The following is a 19,509-nucleotide window of genomic DNA, read 5'->3' as shown; positions in this document are numbered from 1 at the left end:
TGGGCCACCCTACATCGGTTAGCGGCTGCTTTATCATGAATAGCCCCACATGTAGTAGTTACCACAACGACCATGAATTTAGTTTGTTCAAGAGGGAAGAATTGTGGCCATTTTAGTCACCTGCTACAGTCCTCAAGTCCTCAAGCCCCATGCCTGCCCAGCCCCGTGGCAAAAGGGGTCCTCATTCCTCGAAGAGGCTTACAAACCACAGCCATGATAAAGTTAGTCTTCAGCTGCCTGGAATTTGAGCTTGGCTCCATGCCGCTCCACCAGCCCTCCCTCCTTGCTCGCCGCCCTCCTAGGTGGACAGCTGTCACGTTGCCACGTCATTCCTGGGCTGCCCTTTCAAGCACTGCTCTGGCTACAAGCCAAGCAGCCTCGCTCCCTCTCTGCCGACAACCTATCCTGCAAGGTGGTCCCACGCCTTCACCGTGTGACCATGGGTGCCTCACTGAGCCTGAGCCTTGGTCTCACCAGCTATAAAATTGGGATGTTAACATGACCCGCCTGCCAGGGTCCTGTGAGGATTAAACAAACGTGTCAAGTGTAGCAGACCTGCACAGGCAAAGCCGTGTCCCGGCAGGTTCCTGAGGCTACTCGTCTGGTCGACGCATTCTGGGCCCAAAGAATCTGGACTCGTGCAGCCGGGTAGACTGGTGAGCTGCAGGCGTGGGGGTCCCTGCAATGCCGAGGCTTCATGGGGCCCACGCCACTTCCTGTTTGGGGCCTGTGCCGGAAGCAGGGTTCTCTTTGAACTGAACTGCGATGCGAAGCCTTTCTCTGAGGGGCCCTGGGTTAGCTCTCAGTATCGGGGTGCCCCTAGCATTGTCTTCGCTTCTCAGAGTGTAAAACTCCCATGCTGCACGTAAGTCAGGGGTCTGTGGTTGCAAGTGACAGAATCAAAACCAAAATTGGCTTAAGCAAAAAGGCGACTTTATTAGCCCATGTATAGAAAAAACCCCGGGGGTCAATCCAGGGCTTCAGGCATGGCTAGATCCAGGGGCACCACCCTGTCACCAGGACTGTCTCCATTCTCAGGGTCTGCTTTAGTCCACGAGAGGCCTGTGCTTGGGTGGGGAGACCAGACCGCAGCACTGTCCGGCTCTGGGAAGACAGTAAGTCCCCCCCAGTAGCTCCTGAAAAAAGCCCCAAGTGGAAGCCTCTGTCCTGCCTTTGCCGTTCCTGGACCTCCTGCTATGGGGAAGGTACGCTCCGAGTGGCCAGCCTCGGTCATGGGCCATCTCGGAGTCCAGCTGAATGCAATCTGAGAGCAGGAGAATGGTGGGGGAAAAACACAGAAAAACCAAGGTGCTCTGTTTAAAAAGGTGGGGCACCAGCTGAGCGCTGCAGCCAGAACCCAGGCAGGCGGCAGAGGGTCTGAGGAAGGGGTGTCTTCCAACCAACAATGGACCATAAAGCTCCTGGGGCCGGCAGCAGGGGAGCCAGGACCTCCAGGCCTGAAGGACCAAGGAGGGAGCACTGAGGGACCCCAGAGAGAGGGCTGGGGGTATAGCCGGGGGACAGGGCAGCCTGGAGAAGTGGTAGGCTTAGCAGAGAAATGCAATCACCCAGGCCTGCTGGCAGCGAGCCAGGGGGTAAACCCCGTCTCCCTTATCCTGTCCTCTTCTTTCCAGGGGCGCTTCCTATGGGAAAACACGGTGAGAAGCAAGGGACCCCTGGAGGTGGCCACACAGGTCAGGGGGTGGGGGAGGGGAGGGGGCTCTGGAGGGGCCCACGGAGAACAGCACACAGCCAAACCCCTGGTCCCCAACTTAGAGCAGTAAATCTAACAAAAAATGTTCACAGCCCATGTGAAAGACACCATAAAACACGCTTGAGAGACACCACAAAAGAAGACCCGAAATAGAAAGGTTAGGACGTTCCAACATCATCAAGATGTCAGTTCTCCTAATTTAGGGTATAAATTTAACATGATCCCAATAAAAATTCCAATGGACATTTTTGTATGACGCTAGAGTTGAAACTAAAGTTCATATGGAAACACAAACACGCAAGAATGGCTAAGAAAATGCTAAGGGGAGAGCTGCGGGTGGGGGTGGGGAGGCAGCCTCACTAAAATGCGCTGTTTAGACCTCTGACGAAAACGTGCACAAGTGACACAGGGACCCATGCCAGTGAGGGAGGGGAGAGAGGCCGCCCCGATCACTGCACGGAGGAGTCCAGCGTGTGAGAAAGAAGGCGTCTCAATTCCCTACAGCAAGCAGGACCTTTCCAATAAAATGGTGCTGGGACAGTGGGAAATCACTTGGAAAACGATAACATTAAATCCATTCCCACACCATGCACAGAACAAACCCAGAAGAGCAGAGGCCTAAGCGTACGACGCCTGAATATACAAACGTGAAAAGCCAACACAGGTGAATCCTTCTATAAGCAGAGTGTAGAGAAAGGCTGTCTCGCTGTGAGTTAAAAACCCAGCTACAATAAAAGAAAATATTGACAAATTTGTCTGGAAAAAAAAAATTTACATGGAAAAAAAAAAGCAAAATTAAGACAATAAACCTGAAGAAAATACTTGGAATTAACTTTGTAGATAAAAGGTCTCTAATATACAAAGAACTTTTAAAAGCTGAGAAACAAAAACACAAAAACCATATAGAAAATTGAGCAAACTAGAGGAAAAAGAGTTCCCACAAAGGTATATAAAAATGGTCCTTGGACATACGGAAAGGTATTCAACGTCACTCACATAAGAGAAATGCAAGTTGAAGCCACCCCTGAGATGCCATTTCTCATCCATTAGCTTGACAAAAATTAAGAAGTTTGACAACACGCCCTGCTGGGGAAGCTGTGGGGAAACAGACAGTCTCAGACCCTTAGAATGCAAAGAGGTGGAGGAACAGCACCTAAGGTCTGAGGGGCAGGGTGCGGAAAGTGAGACCAAACCAGGACACCTTTTAGTCGTAAGTTTTTTCTCTGGTAGTAAAATGGACAAAGCAACTCTGAAGGTGCTGTGAGAGATGTCGCAGGACCCCAGAGACGGAGTGGGGGCACCCCGAGGGAGAAGGGGCACCCTGAGGGAGAGGGGGCGCCAGGGAATGGGGAGGTATCGGCATCAATGCATCGCTTCTAAGTGTGCACCGAGCGCATGTGCACGCACGTGTGCATGTCTATTTGCACGCGGGGGTGTGGTGCGCACAGCTCCTGGCCTGTCTGCTGAAAGGCGGAGAACTCTGTGCCTGTGACCCGTGACACCCAGACCTTGGTTTCCATCACACTTCCCACTGAAAGGAACCAGGGCTCCGTGGGGAAGGCCTGATTTTAGGGCTGGGGCAAGGACAGCATGGAATGAGCCGGGAACATCTTGTTATGCCAAGAAGCAAGGAGGTGCTACATAAAAAGGTGGCATGTCGGGCCAGCCGGGCGGCGCGCTGGTTAACAGCTGGCGTGGGATGCCAGCTCTGAGCAGCGGGGCCCCGGCTCAGATCCCACATGAGGGCCGGTGATGCTGTGCCCTCTACAGCTAAGATGGTGAACAACAGCTCGACCTGGAGCTGGGCTGCCGTGAGCTACGTGAGCAGCCGTCCAATGGCCAGTGACCCATCTGCCTCACCCGGGAAGAGCGCAATGATCATACCAACATGGGCCAGTGAAGCACCGTCCTGTACAACTAGACTGAAGAACAAAAGGACAGCAACTTGTCTGTTCCCCTTCCCTGATTCTCCAACGCTGTTCCCCTCCCCCAACTCCCCATTTAAAAAACAAAACCAAAAAAAAACCCTTTAAAAAAAAAAAAAAGGTGGCTTGTCACAGGAACTCAGCAGCCAGCCCAATGGGGCTCCCACCGGCTCAGGCCTGGATGGTGTGAGCATCAAAATGATGAAGTACACGAATGAATTATAAATGTTCAGGCTGATGCAAGATAGTAGGCAGGTAGATAAATAGATGATAGATAGATAGATGATAGATGATAGATAGATAGATAAATGATAGATAGATAGATAGATAGATAGATAGATAGATAGAGATGGATGATAGATAGATACATAGATACATAGATGAGACAGAAGAGCTGTCATTTCAGTAGGATGCTGGATACTGACTGATGAAATGTGGGGGCAGTGCTGGGTTTGAAAACCAACATTCTGCAACCGAAGATTGGATCAGCAAGAGGCATTAATGGATGCTAAATCTAGGGAGAGATGGTGATGAGAAGCAGACAATTTCCATGGTCTTAAAGCATCTCCCTCCACGACTGTTTATTAGTTACAAGGAAATAAAGAGTAATTATACAGCAGATAAATCACACAGCTCCTTGACCAGCTCATCAGCAACAGCACGAGCAGTGAGAGGCCTGGAGTGCAGAACCTGGAGAGAGACACGCCATCTGCGTGTTGCGGCTGGGAACGTAACCCTGAGCCTAATCCCAAGGGACCTGGCCAGACCCCAAAATGAGCACCATTCTATTAAAAAAGCACTGCATTCTTCAACAATGTCAGTGACATGAAAGATGGACTGTGGAAATGGTCCAGATAAAAGGAAACCAGAGAAGACAAAGAAATGCAATACCTGCTCCTAGAGTGTCCTGTGCCAGAGAGGGTGCTGTGAAGGGCGCTACTGGGGCAGCAGGCACCATGGGAATACGGGTGGCAGGTTTCGTAAAGGTGCCAGGGCAGTGGTGGCAACGTCACTGGGGTGACGGGAGCCAGTGTCTCTATTCTGTGAGGGTGGAGGGCTACGAGGCGTGCAGCTGGATCATAAACAGATGAGAAAAAAGAGCACACACACCCCTGTGGGGGAGGGGGGAGAAGGGAAGGGGGAGAGAGAACAAATGATAAAATAAAAGGGGCAAACTGTTAGCAAAAATTGAATCCAGGCGAAAGATATCCGGTGTTCTTTGTACTGTTTGTATTCTTGCAACTTTTCTGCAGTTTGAAATTATTTCCAAATGAAATGTTAAAAAAAAGTAAAAGAAAAAAAAGCAGCAGCCGCGTGCGGTCTGGCCGTGTCCCGGGGAGGCACCCAGATGTTGCATCTGTGTCGATCTGCTGTTTGCAGCCAGCCCACAGCCCCTCCCCAGGAGCCCTTCAGATAATGATGCCAGAACACCCCCATACAGCTTGTATAGGGAATAACACAGCTTGTATAGGGAAATCAGTCATAAGCTACTATAACAATAGACCCTTCCGTGTGCACTGCACTTGACAGTTTATAAAGCATTATCAGGTCCTATTTGATCTTCAAGCAGTTCTGAGACACACTCGTCATGGGTCAGGTTTACGTTATATAAATTATGCATCGAAAACAGTTTTATAGGTGGGTTCATCATATTTATTCTGCCAGGCTGTGATAAGGATGAAGTGGAATCAGACAGTTACGAGCTTTGGGAATTCTGAAGCACTTTCTCAAACTGTGGCCCCTCAGTCCACTGGGTCAGAACCAGCCAGGGAGGCAGGGTGTGTGCTCAGGCTGCATCCTGAAACAAGTCCCGGGTGCCAGAAGGTGGGAAGCAGAGAAGAAAGACCTTCATGGGGCCGTCCTCCTCTGGCCCTGAGCTTCTTACTCAGGGGAAACAAAACATCTCCTCAGCAGTCCTGACATGCTGGTATTTTCATCCCCACCTTGCAGACAAGGAACAGAGAGCCCCAGCGAGTGTCGGAAGAGTCAGATTTGAACCTGTGTCTGTCAAGCCCCGGTCTAACTGGTCTTGCGCTATGTCACCGGTTCCGCCTGAGCCCAAATACGTGGGTCCAGTCTGCAGAGCCTCAGGGCACGGGTGCGGGAGCCGGGGACGTGTTCTTTTGCACCTCTCAGCCATCCGCCACGCACATGATTTCATTTCGTTGCAGCTCAATTCAATTCAACCTTCTTCAACGCGACGGACACATCTTGAGGGTCTGCTTTGTGTCCCCATCATTGCAGGCAGACAAACACAGGCTGGACACCACCGAGCGGGGTGTTCAAGGTTGGGTAGGAGATTGGGTTCTGTGTTCCATCCAAGAGATCCGGGCTGAAAGGTGAGCAGACAACGGAAGGTGAGCCTGCCCCTAAGAAATGTCAGAGCTGCCCCATCCCTCTGCTTCCCCTTGGGGGTCACCCGATTCTGCCAGCTCGGGTTGTGGCAGGAGCCACAGGTCCAGCCAGGCCCTCCGGGCTCATGCTCCTCGTCTGGCTCTTACAGGGAGGCTGCGCTGCTCTGAGCCTTCCTGTCCCCCATACAACGGGGGTGATGACGGTCTCGCAGGGTGGCTGTGAGAATGAGGTCATGTAGGTGAAAGGTCCAGGCCACGGTGGCCCTCCAAAACAGTGCCTCACTTCCTCAGGAGCCCCCACAATAGTCATGGCAGGAAGCCAGGTTTCCCCAGCACCCGTGCTGGCTAATTGAATAAATATTCATTTGTTTGAGCATCCGAGTAAGTGGTTTCCATGGAGACGCACTCCTAACGGCTTAATTAGTAGAGGGCATGGACTTCCTAAGGCCTGCACGAACACACAGCGCTGATGTGAGCACTTCCAGCCCCACGGGCCCGTCCTTGCTGACCTCCCTCTGGAGACATCGGCGTGAGGGGGCCTGCGAGTCCTGGAGACCAGATTAAACAAATATGCGTAGAAATCAGTCCCCACCCCACGCCGCTCTGTAGTGTTGGTGTTGATCCAACTGCACGCAGCACATGAAGTCACTGGGACCCAGCACCTGCTGGCGCTGCACTCCAGGCCTCCCCGTTCACCACCACCCCGTGGCTGGTTTCCACGGTGTGCCCAGCATGTCACACTGTCACATGCCAGGAGTGTGGCCCCCGCCACAGCCACGGCGTTTGGGTGTGTGGGTAGAACCTGCCCCACTTGCCTGCGGGGCACTCTTAAAGCGGTCACGGCAACACCCGGCCCAGTCCTGTTCTGACCTCTCCTTGACCTCCCTGGCTTGTCCCGCCAGCCGGTCTCGGGTTCTCTGCCCGTCTCCTCGCTGACACCAGAATGCATCTGATGTTCAGGAAAAATCACTGGAAGCTGTACCAATCAGGTGGCCACTGCGGGGTCACCAGCAAGGCCGATCCACGGAAGCATTCATCCAAACAGGCCAGCAGGTCTTCCCACCTCCACCCAGCAGCAGGTGCAGGTCACGCCCCTAGGCCCTGCAAACCTCACCTGAGCACTTGCCCTTGGCAGGATCCAAGCAAAGAGCAGCTGGGAACGGTGCCCCCCGGAGAGCACAGGAGAGAATCTGTGATGTCCTCGACCCAAGTCTGCCCTGGACCTGGAGACACACAGGTGGGAGCAGGACAGTCCAGCCGGTGTGGATGGCCCCTGGCTCCCTCGGGAGGCCCTGGAGCTGGCAACGAGCACTGAGGGGAGCTGAGCACGACCTTGGGGGAGGCCTGCCGAAGGCTAGCTGGCCGGCGGCCCCCACAGCTGTGCTGTAAGCTGAAATGCACCACTGAGTTGCACACAGATGCAGGAGATAGCACCCCAATCCTGATCTCCCCAGCAAGCCGGCCCCTGGGTGTGCTGGCCTTGCTCATACAGAGTCCAGTGCATTTCATTTGAGAAGCATGGGGCTCCAGCCAGGATGCACGGGTGAGCAGGCAGTCATTCGGAAAGAGGCCTCCAGCAGCGAGTGCTCCGAGCAGAATTTATAATTAAATTGAAGCGACAAGGAAGAGCTGTGGAAGCAGTCTCCGAATGGCCGGGAGGAAGGGAGTGGCGGCAACTGGGGGTTTGCCCCCTTTCCTCACCTAATCCTCAAAGAGCCCCACAGACCTGGCCTCCTCAGACCGAAGTTTACAGTCAGGCCCCCGGCACACATTCATGCAGTCAGGGTGTGCCAGCGGGCCCCCAGGTTTCCATGGAGCCTGGAAGTGCCCATAGCAGCCACCTCATGCCTGTCCGGTTAGATCTGGCTAAATGGACTTTTTCCCAGACTGGGTTAGTGCAGGGTCAGGGAGCAGGCAGTGAACAGAGGGGCCAAGGGGGGTGGGAGCACCACAGGGTCAGCGATGGTGGCAGCCGGTGCCAGGCCTGGTCCTGGAGGGGTGGGGACAGTGTGGCTCCGGAAACACACACGTGGGCAGGCCTTGAGAAATGCCCACCCTCCCTCCTCAGTCCACGGCAAGGGTAGATGGAGGCTGTGGACTCAGAGGAGGACTTTTCCTCTGTGTTCCTCACTCATCTACCCATCCATCGGTCACTCAGGAGGTGTCCAGCATGTGCTGGGCCTGGGGTGCTGCAGGTGGAGCACCTGGGTCCCCCGCCCTGAGGGGCCCAAGCACACGGAGAGGCACCCAGGACAGTGAGACAAGGATCACTCCTTCCTCCACACCAGTGCCTTGGCAGCCCTCAGGTGTCCTAGGAGCCCCAGGAGGGCTTCCTGGAGGAGGTGGCAGAGGCGACCTTGACATATGAGGCAGAGCGGGCCATGAAGGTCATGGTGGGAAGGGTGCTCTGTGCAGAGGCGCAACTCACACGAAAGTATGGAGGTGGAAGGCACGGGCCACCAGGGAAGAGCAGAGCGGTCAGCATTCCTGGAAGGGCACATGCAAGGCCGGGAGGGGAGAGGTGCAGGCACCACAGCACTGCCAAGCGAGTTCTAGGCACGGGCTTGGGCTTTCTCCTGCCAGGGACGGCAGTCGGGAGGGGGTGCTCGCGGTTCCATCTGCACAGAATCCTCTGGGGCAGCTCCCATGGGCAGTGGATGGAGGGTGAGGGTGAGAATCAATGACCAGCCCGTCACTGGGGATGAGGATGACGCCACCCATGTCTACAGGGTGGGACCCAGTCCTTCTGTCCCCACCAACGCTTCAAGCTCTGGGGACCAGTCTGGAGGGGCCGGGCCATTAGATTGTCGCCCCCTCCTGGGCACTGGCTCACCTTGCAACCACACCAGGTGATGCTTTCAGTTTCCCAAATGTACCTGCTTTCCACCTTAAGGCATGCATCCCTTAGTCCCCTCCCAGAGCAAAGGCCCAGGGCGGCCCCACGTGGCCTTCCTGCTGTTGTGGGGCTGTTCTGAGATCGGGAAGTGCGCCTTCTCGGTATGAAAAGGGACATCTGCTTCCTCATAGAATTAATATATACTGTATACAGAGGGTGCCAAAAAAAAGTATACACATTTTCAGAAAGGAAAAAACTGTACTAATTGTCATATTCAATATAGACCGATAACAAAAGATGAATACAAGTCTCGTTTGACTTCTGCAATTACAAGAGGTGCTCAAAGTAGCTCCCATCAGCATCCAGACACTTCTGACTACGGCGAACTTGCTGCTTGGGCAGAGATAACATCTCTTAAAATGTGTACACATTTTTTTGGCACCCCCGTTTTTTGTTTTTTTTTCCTGCTATAATTGAAACAATATCTGGAACGAGGCATCTAATTACTCCCCTTTCCTAGAAATTGAATGATAACATGTCCTGTCGATACAAACCTTTTGTGAAAGTCAAACACGGTTTCCCAGGGCAATTCCTATTAACACTGCAGTAAAAAGTACTTCGGTTTTAAAATAGTTTCTCTAAGTATAATACCGGAGCCATCTACTTAATCTTTTGTTCTGCTCCCTTTTTGAAAGTATCTTTGTACTCCTGTGTTCTTGCATAACAATAGCTCATAATTCCACCTCGCCTGAACAGGATTCTACCTAACTAGAATTTATAGAGCTGGGAGGGTCCTGAGAAAATCAGAGGCAAGCCACTCGTTCAGAGGGGTAAACTGAGGCCTGAGGTGTGGCAAACCGCCTAAGGATACAGGGCATCAGATCAGGATAAGACCCGGGAGTTCAGAGGCTGGAGGAAGGGAACTGTGGAGAGACCCTGGGGGTGTGCAATTTGAGAGAACAGTGACAGTGGCACTTCATAGATAGTGGTCACATTACCTGCATGAAGAAGCAAGTGTGCGGATGGCCATTTAATATGCACACTCGCTCAGCGGCACTCCTTTAGGGAGGCTCTGTCCTGTCCCAAGCAAATTCGATTCTCCCCATTTGCTAGATGAGGAAACTGAAGGTCTGAGAGGACCCCGCAGTAGTGCAGCCAGGGCGGAAAGGACTTCTGTTTCCTGCCCAACACCAGTCCTGCTCCAGGCAGGGTCTGTGGGGGCTACAGGCTCGGCTGTGGTGGTTTGTGACTGGATGTGTCCATGTGGCCTGTCTCACTGTCCCGATGACCCCCAGATGTAAGGGATTGACAGCTTGCATTCCACTTTGTGCAGCTGGGCTTGAATAACACGCTGAAGACAGACCCACAGACCAGCCCACCAAGCTGGGGGTGGGGGCTCCAGGAAGCCTGCAGCCCGGAGGCACAGACAAGCACTGGAACACTTATCAGTTTTCTGTAGCTGCCACAACCAAGCCCACGAGCTGCACTGCACCGGGTAGCAGAAATTGACTCTCCCAGTGCTGGAGGCTGCAAGTCTGATCCAGGTGTCAGAAGGGCCACCTCCCTCTGCAGCCTCCAGGGGAGGGTTCTTCCTGCCTCTTCCAGCTTCTGGTGGCTGCAGTCGTCGTGGGCTTGTGGCCACATCACTCCAGTCTCTGCCTCTGTCTTCACGTGGCCTTCTTCTCTGAGTGTCTGTCTTTTCCTCTCCATATAAGGACGCCAGCCATTTGAATTAGGCCCACCCACTCCAGTATGACCGCATTGAACTTGACTTCATCTGCAAGGACCCTATGTCCAAATAAGGTCACCTTCACAGATTCTGGCCTTAGGACGTAGATGTATCTTTCTGGAAGGACACAATTCAACCCGTAACAACCACACAGCTTCTTCCCTTTTTTAATTAGGTGCTATCCATAAGCAATTAGGATATTTCACATGAAAATCCAGATGTCTGTCCCTGTCCAGCACGAGAGCTGGCAGGGTGGAGTCCAGAGGCAGCTGTCCTGTCCTGGTGGGACATGCTCAATAGGCTCACCCCAGCCTACCCCAGCTCTCCTCCTGCCTGGGCGCTGTGAACACTGGAGTTTGGGATCCTTGATCTGGCCCAGTGGTTCTCAACTAGGAGTGACTTTGCACCCAGGGGACATCTGGCAATGTCTGAGGACATTTTTGGTTGTCACAACAGGGGGTAGGGGTTGCCCTTGGCATTAGTGTAGAGGCCAGGGATGCTGCTAAACATCCTACAGGACAGCCCCACCACAATTAAGTACCAGCTCAAATATCTATAGTGCCCAGGTCTGGAAACCCTCAATACATTTATGTTGGCATACGGCCATCCTATTAGACTACATTTCCTAGCCTCCCTTGCAATAGGCATGACCACGTGACCACATTCTGACCAATGAAATGATAGCTTAGGGCTGACTGCAACTTCCAGCTGAAGATGCCCTGCGATTAGTGGACCATGACCTCCCACTCCACTGTGCAGACCATGGGCATGATGGCGGCCAGAGCTGCTGTGTTTTGAGGTCACCTTGTTACAGCAGCATCGCCTATACTCTGACATACAATCCTAAATCTTAGGCCAGTCCCATTCCCTTCTGTGGTGAATTTTTGGTTTAAATCAGAGCCTTTCTGGGAAGGGAAAACTCAAGAAAACAGCAGATCTTACTGAGTTTGAGCCCACGGTGTTCAGGTTCCAGCACAAACACTCCAGTGCTCCAGGCGGGGGTGAAGATGGCTGGGCCTGCCTCCCTGCCTTCCAGAAATACTTGGGAGTCAGAACCAGCATAGGAAACTGGACAAGCTTCACAGGGTCAGGGTGAACGTGATTGTTCTTGGCTTATTTTCTCAAACACGCCAAAGGCTCTTTTGCATTTTCCTAACTGAAAAAAATCAAAGCCAAACAAAATTTAAAAAAAAAATCTCTGACACCCCCTCTAGCTCTGAAGCATTTGTCCGCTACGGTCAGATTCACAAATCATGGGCAGGAAATTACTCTCCTTTACTGACTCTTCCCGCCAGGCATGTTGACCAGATTCTAGGGGTGGCCATGTGATTGCAGGGTCAGGCCTCAGGATGGAGAGGACAGCCCCTTAGCCGGCAGGCTCATGCCCCACGTTACCGGCACACGCGTGAGCACGGCCCGTTTCCCTGAGGCCTAGCCTGCGCTGTCCCTTCCAGCTCGAGAGCAGGTAGTGCCCCAGGCATCCGTAACCTCTGCTTACAGCAGGGGCAGGAATGCGTCACTCTTTCTCCCCTTCCCAGCCCTGCACACATCTGGTGCGGGCAGGAGGAAAGTGGCTTAGGTGAAAAGTCAGGCTGGACACACTCTGGGCCTCAACTGTGTCCACTACAAAGCAGGAAGCAAAACGCCTCCCTCGCGAAGGAGGTCTAACGAAGCCAGAGTCACTGGTGCATTCACCATGCTGAGCAACGGGGTTGGGAGCTGATGAGCACCAGGGGGCTGTTTCCAACAGACTAAGGGGAGACAGAGGCCCCAGCAGAGGGACAGATGTGGTTACCTGGGGGTCCCCAGGGAGACCATTTTGGGGAGAGAAGCCTCTGGTACGGACCCCCTGGGGGTCTTTGTTAGAGTGAGTGGTCACCTTGGAGGTATCCACTGTGGGCGGAGGCAAAATGGGGCAGGGGTCTGAGCCAGAGCCCCAAACTGCCAGAACGCTCACTGAGGATCTGGCAATCATGTCGGCTCGCAAACGCCTCCATGTTTTCATCTCTCTGCAAAGTGGGGACGTTAATAGCACCCATCTCGCAGAAGTCCTGTGAGGGTAAAATAGAACAAGGAGCTTTCAGGTCTGCTGAACGTCCCAACAGCTCCCTGCAGGTCTCCGGAGGAAAGAGCCCTGGACGCCAGGCCTGGTGGCCTGGCCCCTGAGGGAGCCGGGCAGGTCCAAGCAGGCCACGTGCCAACTCCAAGGTCACCTCTGGGGGCCAGAAGCAGCCTAGCTAAGGGAGGGAAAGGCAGTGCATGGGGAAGTGGAAGAAAGCAACGTGCTTGGCCAAGGAATTCTCCCCTCCACTGTCAAGGCCAGGTACAGAAGCCCCCTCTCCAGAAAGCCCCTTTTACTTCTCCCAAGCCAGACTGGGCCCCTTCTGTGGCCATGCACTTCTCTCTAGAAAGGCAGCCTAGAGCACCTCAACAGCAGGCACAAGGCTGGGGGCCTGGCAGAGAGGGGTGCTGAAACCACGTGCTCAATGTCAAAAATAATCAGAGCTATCCTAGGATGAAGTGGGCTGCTGACAAAGCAGTGAGCTCCCCGTGGCCCCGGGTATGCAAGGAAGCACAGGCTGGGTTGGGCCTGAAGGGATGTCACAACGTGGACTCCATCAGCTGGGAGACAAGAGTGATAACAATAATATCAACTATGTTATTCCGGACCTTGCTATGTGACAGCAATGGTAAGCTCTTGGTTCTGTTTTATTAGAGCTTTTTTATTTGCTAAAGTAACTCAAGCTGTCAGAACAATTTAAGCAGTATGGCGACATATGAGAGAAAAATCTCACACCAGCCTCCCTCCAAGGCCTGCCTCCTCCATCCCAGGACTGACGGGTGAAGGTGTTACCCCTCTAGGCACCTGATAGAGTTCCTTCTTCAGATGCTATTACAAGGCTCAGAGAGGTTGTGTCATTTGCCCAAGGCCCCCCAGCTCACTGGCAGTTGTAGGCCCAGCAGGGTTTAAGTTGCATCTCTAGGTTCTGCTTAGAGTCTTGAGCTGCCTGGCCCAGCCTGACTCTCCTGTCCTCTGCTCTCCTGGTGGCACTTGCCAGCCTGCAGGAGACACATATCCAGCAGGACCTCTGAGTCCTGTGCCTCAGAGTGCAGGTGACTTGTCCAATCACACAATGACTCAACGGCTGAGACAGGACTGCAATGATGACAATCCGTGTCTAGAACTTGAGTTTATGAGGTTCCCTCGCATCTACTCCATCCATCCATCCCTCAAACACCCTCCAGGCCTTCCAAGGCCAGTGGCTGGAGGAGACTTGAGGTAAAGGTGAGAGGACGCTGGGCAGCGAGCGTGACAACGGTGGGAGAGCGGGGAGTCACACCGCCCTGGGCTCATACCACGTGTGATCTTGAACAAGGCCCCTAGGCGTCAATCTCCTCACAGCGCTGCTAATGGTGGCTTCTGTGAGCACAGCTGACGGGCAGGGGCTCTGCGGGCCTGGGGAAAGGCGGGTGGCTGGAGTGGACACTGCTCCCATGACACTTCACGGGAGCCATCTCCAGGAGATGCCAAGGGCCAGCATGGCCACAGTGAGCCATGGGACCCTGAGGGGGGTTCCTGGGAGGAGTCCAATGCTGAGGGGTGTTGGAGAATGCCTTCCAACAGCTCAGGTGGATGACAGGCAACAGCAGGTGTTCCGTGCCCAGGGAGTGGCACCAGGGGCAGGAGTGCACGGGGCTGCCTGTGACGAGCGGGCCCTGGTTAACAGCTCCGCAGACGTCATTCTGGAGAGCTTGCCCATCGGCCAGAGAGGGCCTCCCTTACCGCTACTTACAGGCCAAGGAGGGAAGGTGGCCTGCAGACGTCACTCAGGGACACCTGGTCAGCCTGACCCCAGAGGCCAGATTCTGGGCTCAGGAGGATGGGGGACAGGTCAGATCTTCCAGGGCCACGCCCTGGCCGAGTCACTCTATACCCTCCAAAGCTGGCACACACAAGATGCCCTGGGAATGTCTGAAGATTGAATAAACAATTGAACGGATGAAGGGTTGGTTATGGGGTGAGGCCAGGCCTAGGAGGGCCTTGAGTGCCAGGCTCAGGCGTCTGGGCAACAGCAAGGTCCTGGAGGGTGGGCCTGGTCAGGCCTGAAGCCAGCGGCCAGAGGGGCAGGCTGGAGACAAGGCAGCCGTGAGGAGGCTGAGAGGCAACCAGGGCAGCGGGGGGCAAGCTTGAACCCTGGCAGGCTTTGGGCTCTGCAAGGTACACAGCTGGTGCTCAATAAGACATGCTGACCCACTGCTTTAATCTATTACACTCATTGCAAATCAAAGACAGTCCCTGAAGCAACTCTCTCCAGAGGGCCTTCCGCCAGCTCTGTAAGGACTCAGCTGTGCCAAATCCATCAACGTGATCAATATTGCAATGGATTCGGTCTGCGGGTTGATGCTGGAGAGCCAGGCTCAGGGCCAGCCGGTCCTTGCCACATTCTGACAAGACAAAGTGGTTCTGGAATTCTTCAGGGAGGGGCAGGGAGGGAAGCATGCCTCACTTTTCCTTGCCTCTTCTGTAAAAATGAAATTTCAAATAAACATGGTGGGGGGGGGGGAAGTCCTCAGCTCAGCTACAAGGAGAAAAGAAGTCCTCTTGGTCTGCAGGCTGGAAAGCTAAGCCGGCTCCCTCTGTTGCCGCGTCAGCCAGCTAAGCGAAAAGGGCTCTTCTCCCTGCCTGGGGCCCTGCCCCTCCCCTGCAGCGCCCACCGAGGGCAGGACAGCAGGCTCCCACCTCCAGGAGCAAGCAGCCAAGTGGGGGCAGAGCCAGCATGAGCCTTAGAACTATCCAGTCCAATACCCCCATCCTACAGATGGGGAAACTGAGGTTTGGGGAGGCAGGCGGCTCTCCGCTGCCTGACCGCAAGTAAGGGAGTGAGCAAGGGCTTCACTCCACATCCAGCAACTCGAGCCTCCATAGAACAGAGGCTGACGGGACCTGCTAGGTGGGGACGCAGCTCCTCTGGACTCTGCCGGTCCCTCTTCCCCCCGCACCCAGCACAGGGCAAGCGTCCAGCGTGGCTGAGGAGGCTGGATACCAGGAACATGCAGGGCGCCCAACCTTGCCCTTTGCACCACCCGTCCCGCCTCCCACACTCACTGAGCTCCTACTGTGAGCTGAGAGCTGGGCCTGGCACCAGGCAATAAGACAGAGACATGGCCTGCTCTCAAGAGCCCACAGCCAAAAGAGACATGGTCACTGATGATGGCCCACATGAGAGGCACACAGGGCAGCAAGGGACCTCTAATCCAGCCTGGGAGGTCAGGGGGCCTCCTGGGGAGGAACGCCATGCACCACATTTGGAAGGATGAGGAGAGTCACAGGGATAGACGGGGCAAAGGCTGCCAGCCTAGAAGGCAGCATGTACCAAGGCCCGGGGGCCACATGGGCTCACAGCCTGAAGTAAGCGAGGTAAAGAGCCATCTGAATGAGGCCAGTGGAGGTGAGCAGGCACAGAGGACGAGGCAGAACCCAGCCTGATATCTGGGAAGTGCTGCCCTCAACGGCTGACAAAAATACTCCCTGCAGCCTTGGAAGGTGAGGGAGGCACCTGTGCATGTGTGTGCATGCATCTGCGGGGGGTGAGCACAGATGCATGTGTGTGCATGCCTGTGGATGTGTGCAGAGGGCATATGCCTGCATGAAGACATGCACGTGGAGGTGCATGGTGTGTGGGTAATGTGCACGCCTGCTTGTGGGTGCAGAGACATGGCTATGCATGCTGTGTGCGCACCGGAATATTTGTGTGATGCACTGAACCGTGCACATGTGCATACACGCAGTATGTATGTGTGTGCAGGTGCACAAGGGTATGCAAGCATTGGTGTGCATGGGTATGTGTGCATGTGTGCGCATGTATACCTGTGTGTACGAGGAGACAAGCTAGCTGCCCTCCACCTGAGCTGAGGCCCCTCAGAGCACAGAGCACTGCATCCCAGGAAGTGTGCCCCCAGCAGGCCTGCATCTAGATGCCTCTCACAGCAGTGGGGGCCCGGGACCCAATATTCCTGGGGTGTGGCCCTGGCTGGACCAACCCCCTGGTTATGGTGGGCTGAAGGGCAAGTATGCCTTGGCAGCCCGGGAATGCTACCCTTCTATGTGGTTTCCCTTCTGAGATGCCCCACTCCCTGTCCCCACCCCACCTCCCCATGCAGCCCGACTCCTCACAGTGCCCTTCCCCTCATCCCTCCGGGTCCTGCCAAGCCCAGGCCTGGCCTTCAGTGACTCCTAGGGACAGTCTTCCTTGGCCCATGCTGTTTTGCCTGTTACAGGCTAACCCGGAGCTATTTGCCAACCCTGATTGTCAATATCTGGGGTAAGAGGCTGCCCCAGCTCCCTTTCCAGCAGCTGTGGTCCTGAGCCTCTGGTCCCAGAGCCCAACCAAGCACCATTCTACCCCAAGGACCCCTCAGGGACCCAGCTCTCCTCCACCCCTGGGGTCTGGGCCCTGGACCCATGGGCAAGGCAATTCTTCCTGCTCCTCCCAGGTCATGCCAGGGAGAGGTTGCCAGCGGTGCAGTCTGCAGACTGAGGTCAAAAGGCCAGCCAGGCATCCCCAGGGGCCTGGGTCACTTGGCTGGCCAGGCATTCCAGATGTCCCCAGCCTGGGCCGGCTGTGAGAGCTACTTCCTGGGCAGTGGGAAGCCCTGTCTGCTTTGGGCCCCCAGCTGCTCTGTATTCTTTTCCTTCCAAATTCCCCATGCTATACCATCCTCGCTTTGTGAACATGTGTGGTGTCAAGTGGAACCAGGACCCTGGGTGTCCCCATGCATCCCCCCAAAGTGCTCCTCACAAGATGAAAACCCCTCATGGTCTGGAAGAGCCTTCCAAGGCTGGCTGGGTGCTAGGGGAAGGGAATGTGTCTCCAAAACCTACATCAAGCGGCCGCCACTTCTCTCTTCTGGAACCTCCTCTGGCTCTCCATACCTCCAAGACCAAGTCCACTCTCACCCCAGGGAGCACAGCCCACAGGGGCCTCTCACCTCCCCAGAACTCCCCTTCATTCTCCAAGCTCAGAGGTCACCTCCTCCAGGAAGCCTTCCTGGCCAGCCCCACTCCCAGGCATTGATAGCATTCTCAGTGTGTGGCACAGTCCGTCCCAGGTGGTGAGCACCTCAAGACAGAGGGCGTGATACAGACATGGGCCAGTGCATGCCAACGATGGAGGACACAGGTATGTGTGTGTCTTCCCTGCAAAATGCACTCCAGGTGCCCTGATCAGAGGCACCTGGTAGGCCTCCAGAACCAGAAGGACCTTTCACAAGGATGGTGGCCCTCCACCTTTCCTGGGTCACATGCCTCTTACATGCCCTCATGGCTTTGCTTCCCAAAGTGCATAAATGCCCAGGATTGGCTAGGGAGGTTTGGCCCCTCTGGGGCAGGCCCACCACCTGCAATGTCTGATTCCTGCCACAGCCCTGGCTTGACCCCCTCCTCCTGGGTGTCACATGGGTAACAAAGATGGTGGGGCTCCCTCCTGGGCATCTCTGCTAAGACCACTGAGCTCGCCTGTGTAAGGAAGGCCCTTTGGGCCCTTGGGGAGCTCAGAGAAAAAGGAAGCAGCCCTCAACCCACACCTACAGGCATCGCTGGGGGCTGGGGAGTTGCTCCCATCACTCCCTGCCGTGCCCCCTACTACTCAGAAGCACCCCACCCCTCCCCCCAGCCACAGGAACGCAGCCTAAGCCCCCCCAACCCCATCTGAGGATGCAGGGAGAGCTGCCACCAGCCTGGGTGCGGTTCTGGGATGGGGAAGTTCCTCCAGTTGGTCCAAGTGAGAAAAACAGGCCCTGGGAACTCCAACCTCCCCCCAGAGTCTGTCTCCCACAGACTTCAGGCTGCCTGGCAGCAGGGACCAGCCCCCGACTTGGGCCAGAGTGTGACAGTGCCCGTCTGTGGAACGAACGCACAGGGATGTGGGCCAGGGGTAAGCCAGGTTACCCCCAACAACTCCCTCCTAAACCGGCAGGAATGAGGCACCCAAGCAAAACCGCCCGACATCCGGGCAATTTACTTTAGAGTGTTGATCAGAGGCAGTGATTTTGAACATCCCCCCCCCCCTATCCTTTTAAAAGCAGGGACACGTAGCATAACAATTAAACTTCAATAATTGCCAACAAGGGTGCAGAGCTTGGGAGCCTGCCCAGGTCTTCCACAGCCACCGCTGTCATGATTCAGGCAAGCCGGCAGGGGAGGGAACTGAGGCCGCGGGTGTGGAGGTGGCTCGGGGCCGGACCCCGCGCTCGGAGGACCGGTGCGCGCCCAGCCAGCGAGAGGCTGACTCTCCACTCAGGCCGCGGACCCCCAGCCGGCCGGTGCTGCGCGAGCGTGCGCGCGCGCGTGTGCTTGCGCCCCAGGAAGGTGAGGAGGCTGCCGTCTTAGAAAGAGCAGGCTTGGGGAACTCACCGCGCCGGCCAGCCAGCAGGCAGCGCCGTCCCGCAGACCGCAGCCGGCCCTGGAGAGGGCGCCCTCGCGGAGCGCACGCGCCCCGCGCCAAAGCCCGGATCCCTCCCTGGCGCTGCGCGGGCAGGTTCGCCGAGGCGGCCGCGGGCTCCGGCTCTGGGCCCGCACTTCCCGGGCTGGCGGCGCTGGCCTGCGGGCCAGGCCGCCCCGCCCGCCCACGCCCCGCCCCGCCCCGCTGCGCAACTCTACCCAAGTTGGAAGCCGAGCCCCGGCGGCTGCACTCGCGCCGAGCGCACGGCGGCGGCGAAGGAGGCAGCGGCGGCGGCGGCGGCGGCGCAGCTCCGGAGGGCGAGGCGACGCCCGCACGGCAGGGCACCGACCGCGGGAGGCGCCGGCGCCTGGAGCAGCAGAAGGAGGAGCTGGAGGAGGACGCGCGGCGGAGGCGGCGCCGGCGCCCTGCCCGGGAAAGTAAAGTTGGAGCCGGAGGCTGCGCACAGGGGCCGGGAGGAGCGGTGGCCCGCGCCCCGGCGCGCCGAGCCCT

General features: G+C 55.8%; 1 protein-coding gene across 1 annotated transcript in view; it reads right to left on the bottom strand.

Moving 5' to 3' along the window:
- Positions 1 to 3,969: 3,969 nt before the first annotated feature.
- Positions 3,970 to 19,509, bottom strand: part of LOC109372918 (homeobox protein cut-like 1) — a 22,045-nt gene continuing 6,505 nt past the window's right edge. Inside the window, exons 3-5 of the mRNA XM_019626429.1 lie at positions 18,972 to 19,507; positions 7,108 to 7,216; positions 3,970 to 5,971 (exon numbers count right to left, since the gene is read on the bottom strand). Of these exons, the coding sequence (XP_019481974.1) occupies positions 5,922 to 5,971; positions 7,108 to 7,216; positions 18,972 to 19,507 (695 nt within the window). The 3' untranslated portion in view covers positions 3,970 to 5,921. The remainder of the gene's footprint in view (positions 5,972 to 7,107; positions 7,217 to 18,971; positions 19,508 to 19,509) is intronic.

Source organism: Hipposideros armiger, unplaced genomic scaffold, assembly GCF_001890085.2.
Source record: "Hipposideros armiger isolate ML-2016 unplaced genomic scaffold, ASM189008v1 scaffold_677, whole genome shotgun sequence".
NCBI lineage: Eukaryota > Metazoa > Chordata > Mammalia > Chiroptera > Hipposideridae > Hipposideros > Hipposideros armiger.
Note: the sequence above shows the minus strand (reverse complement) of the source record. Positions and strands in the feature narration are given on the sequence as shown.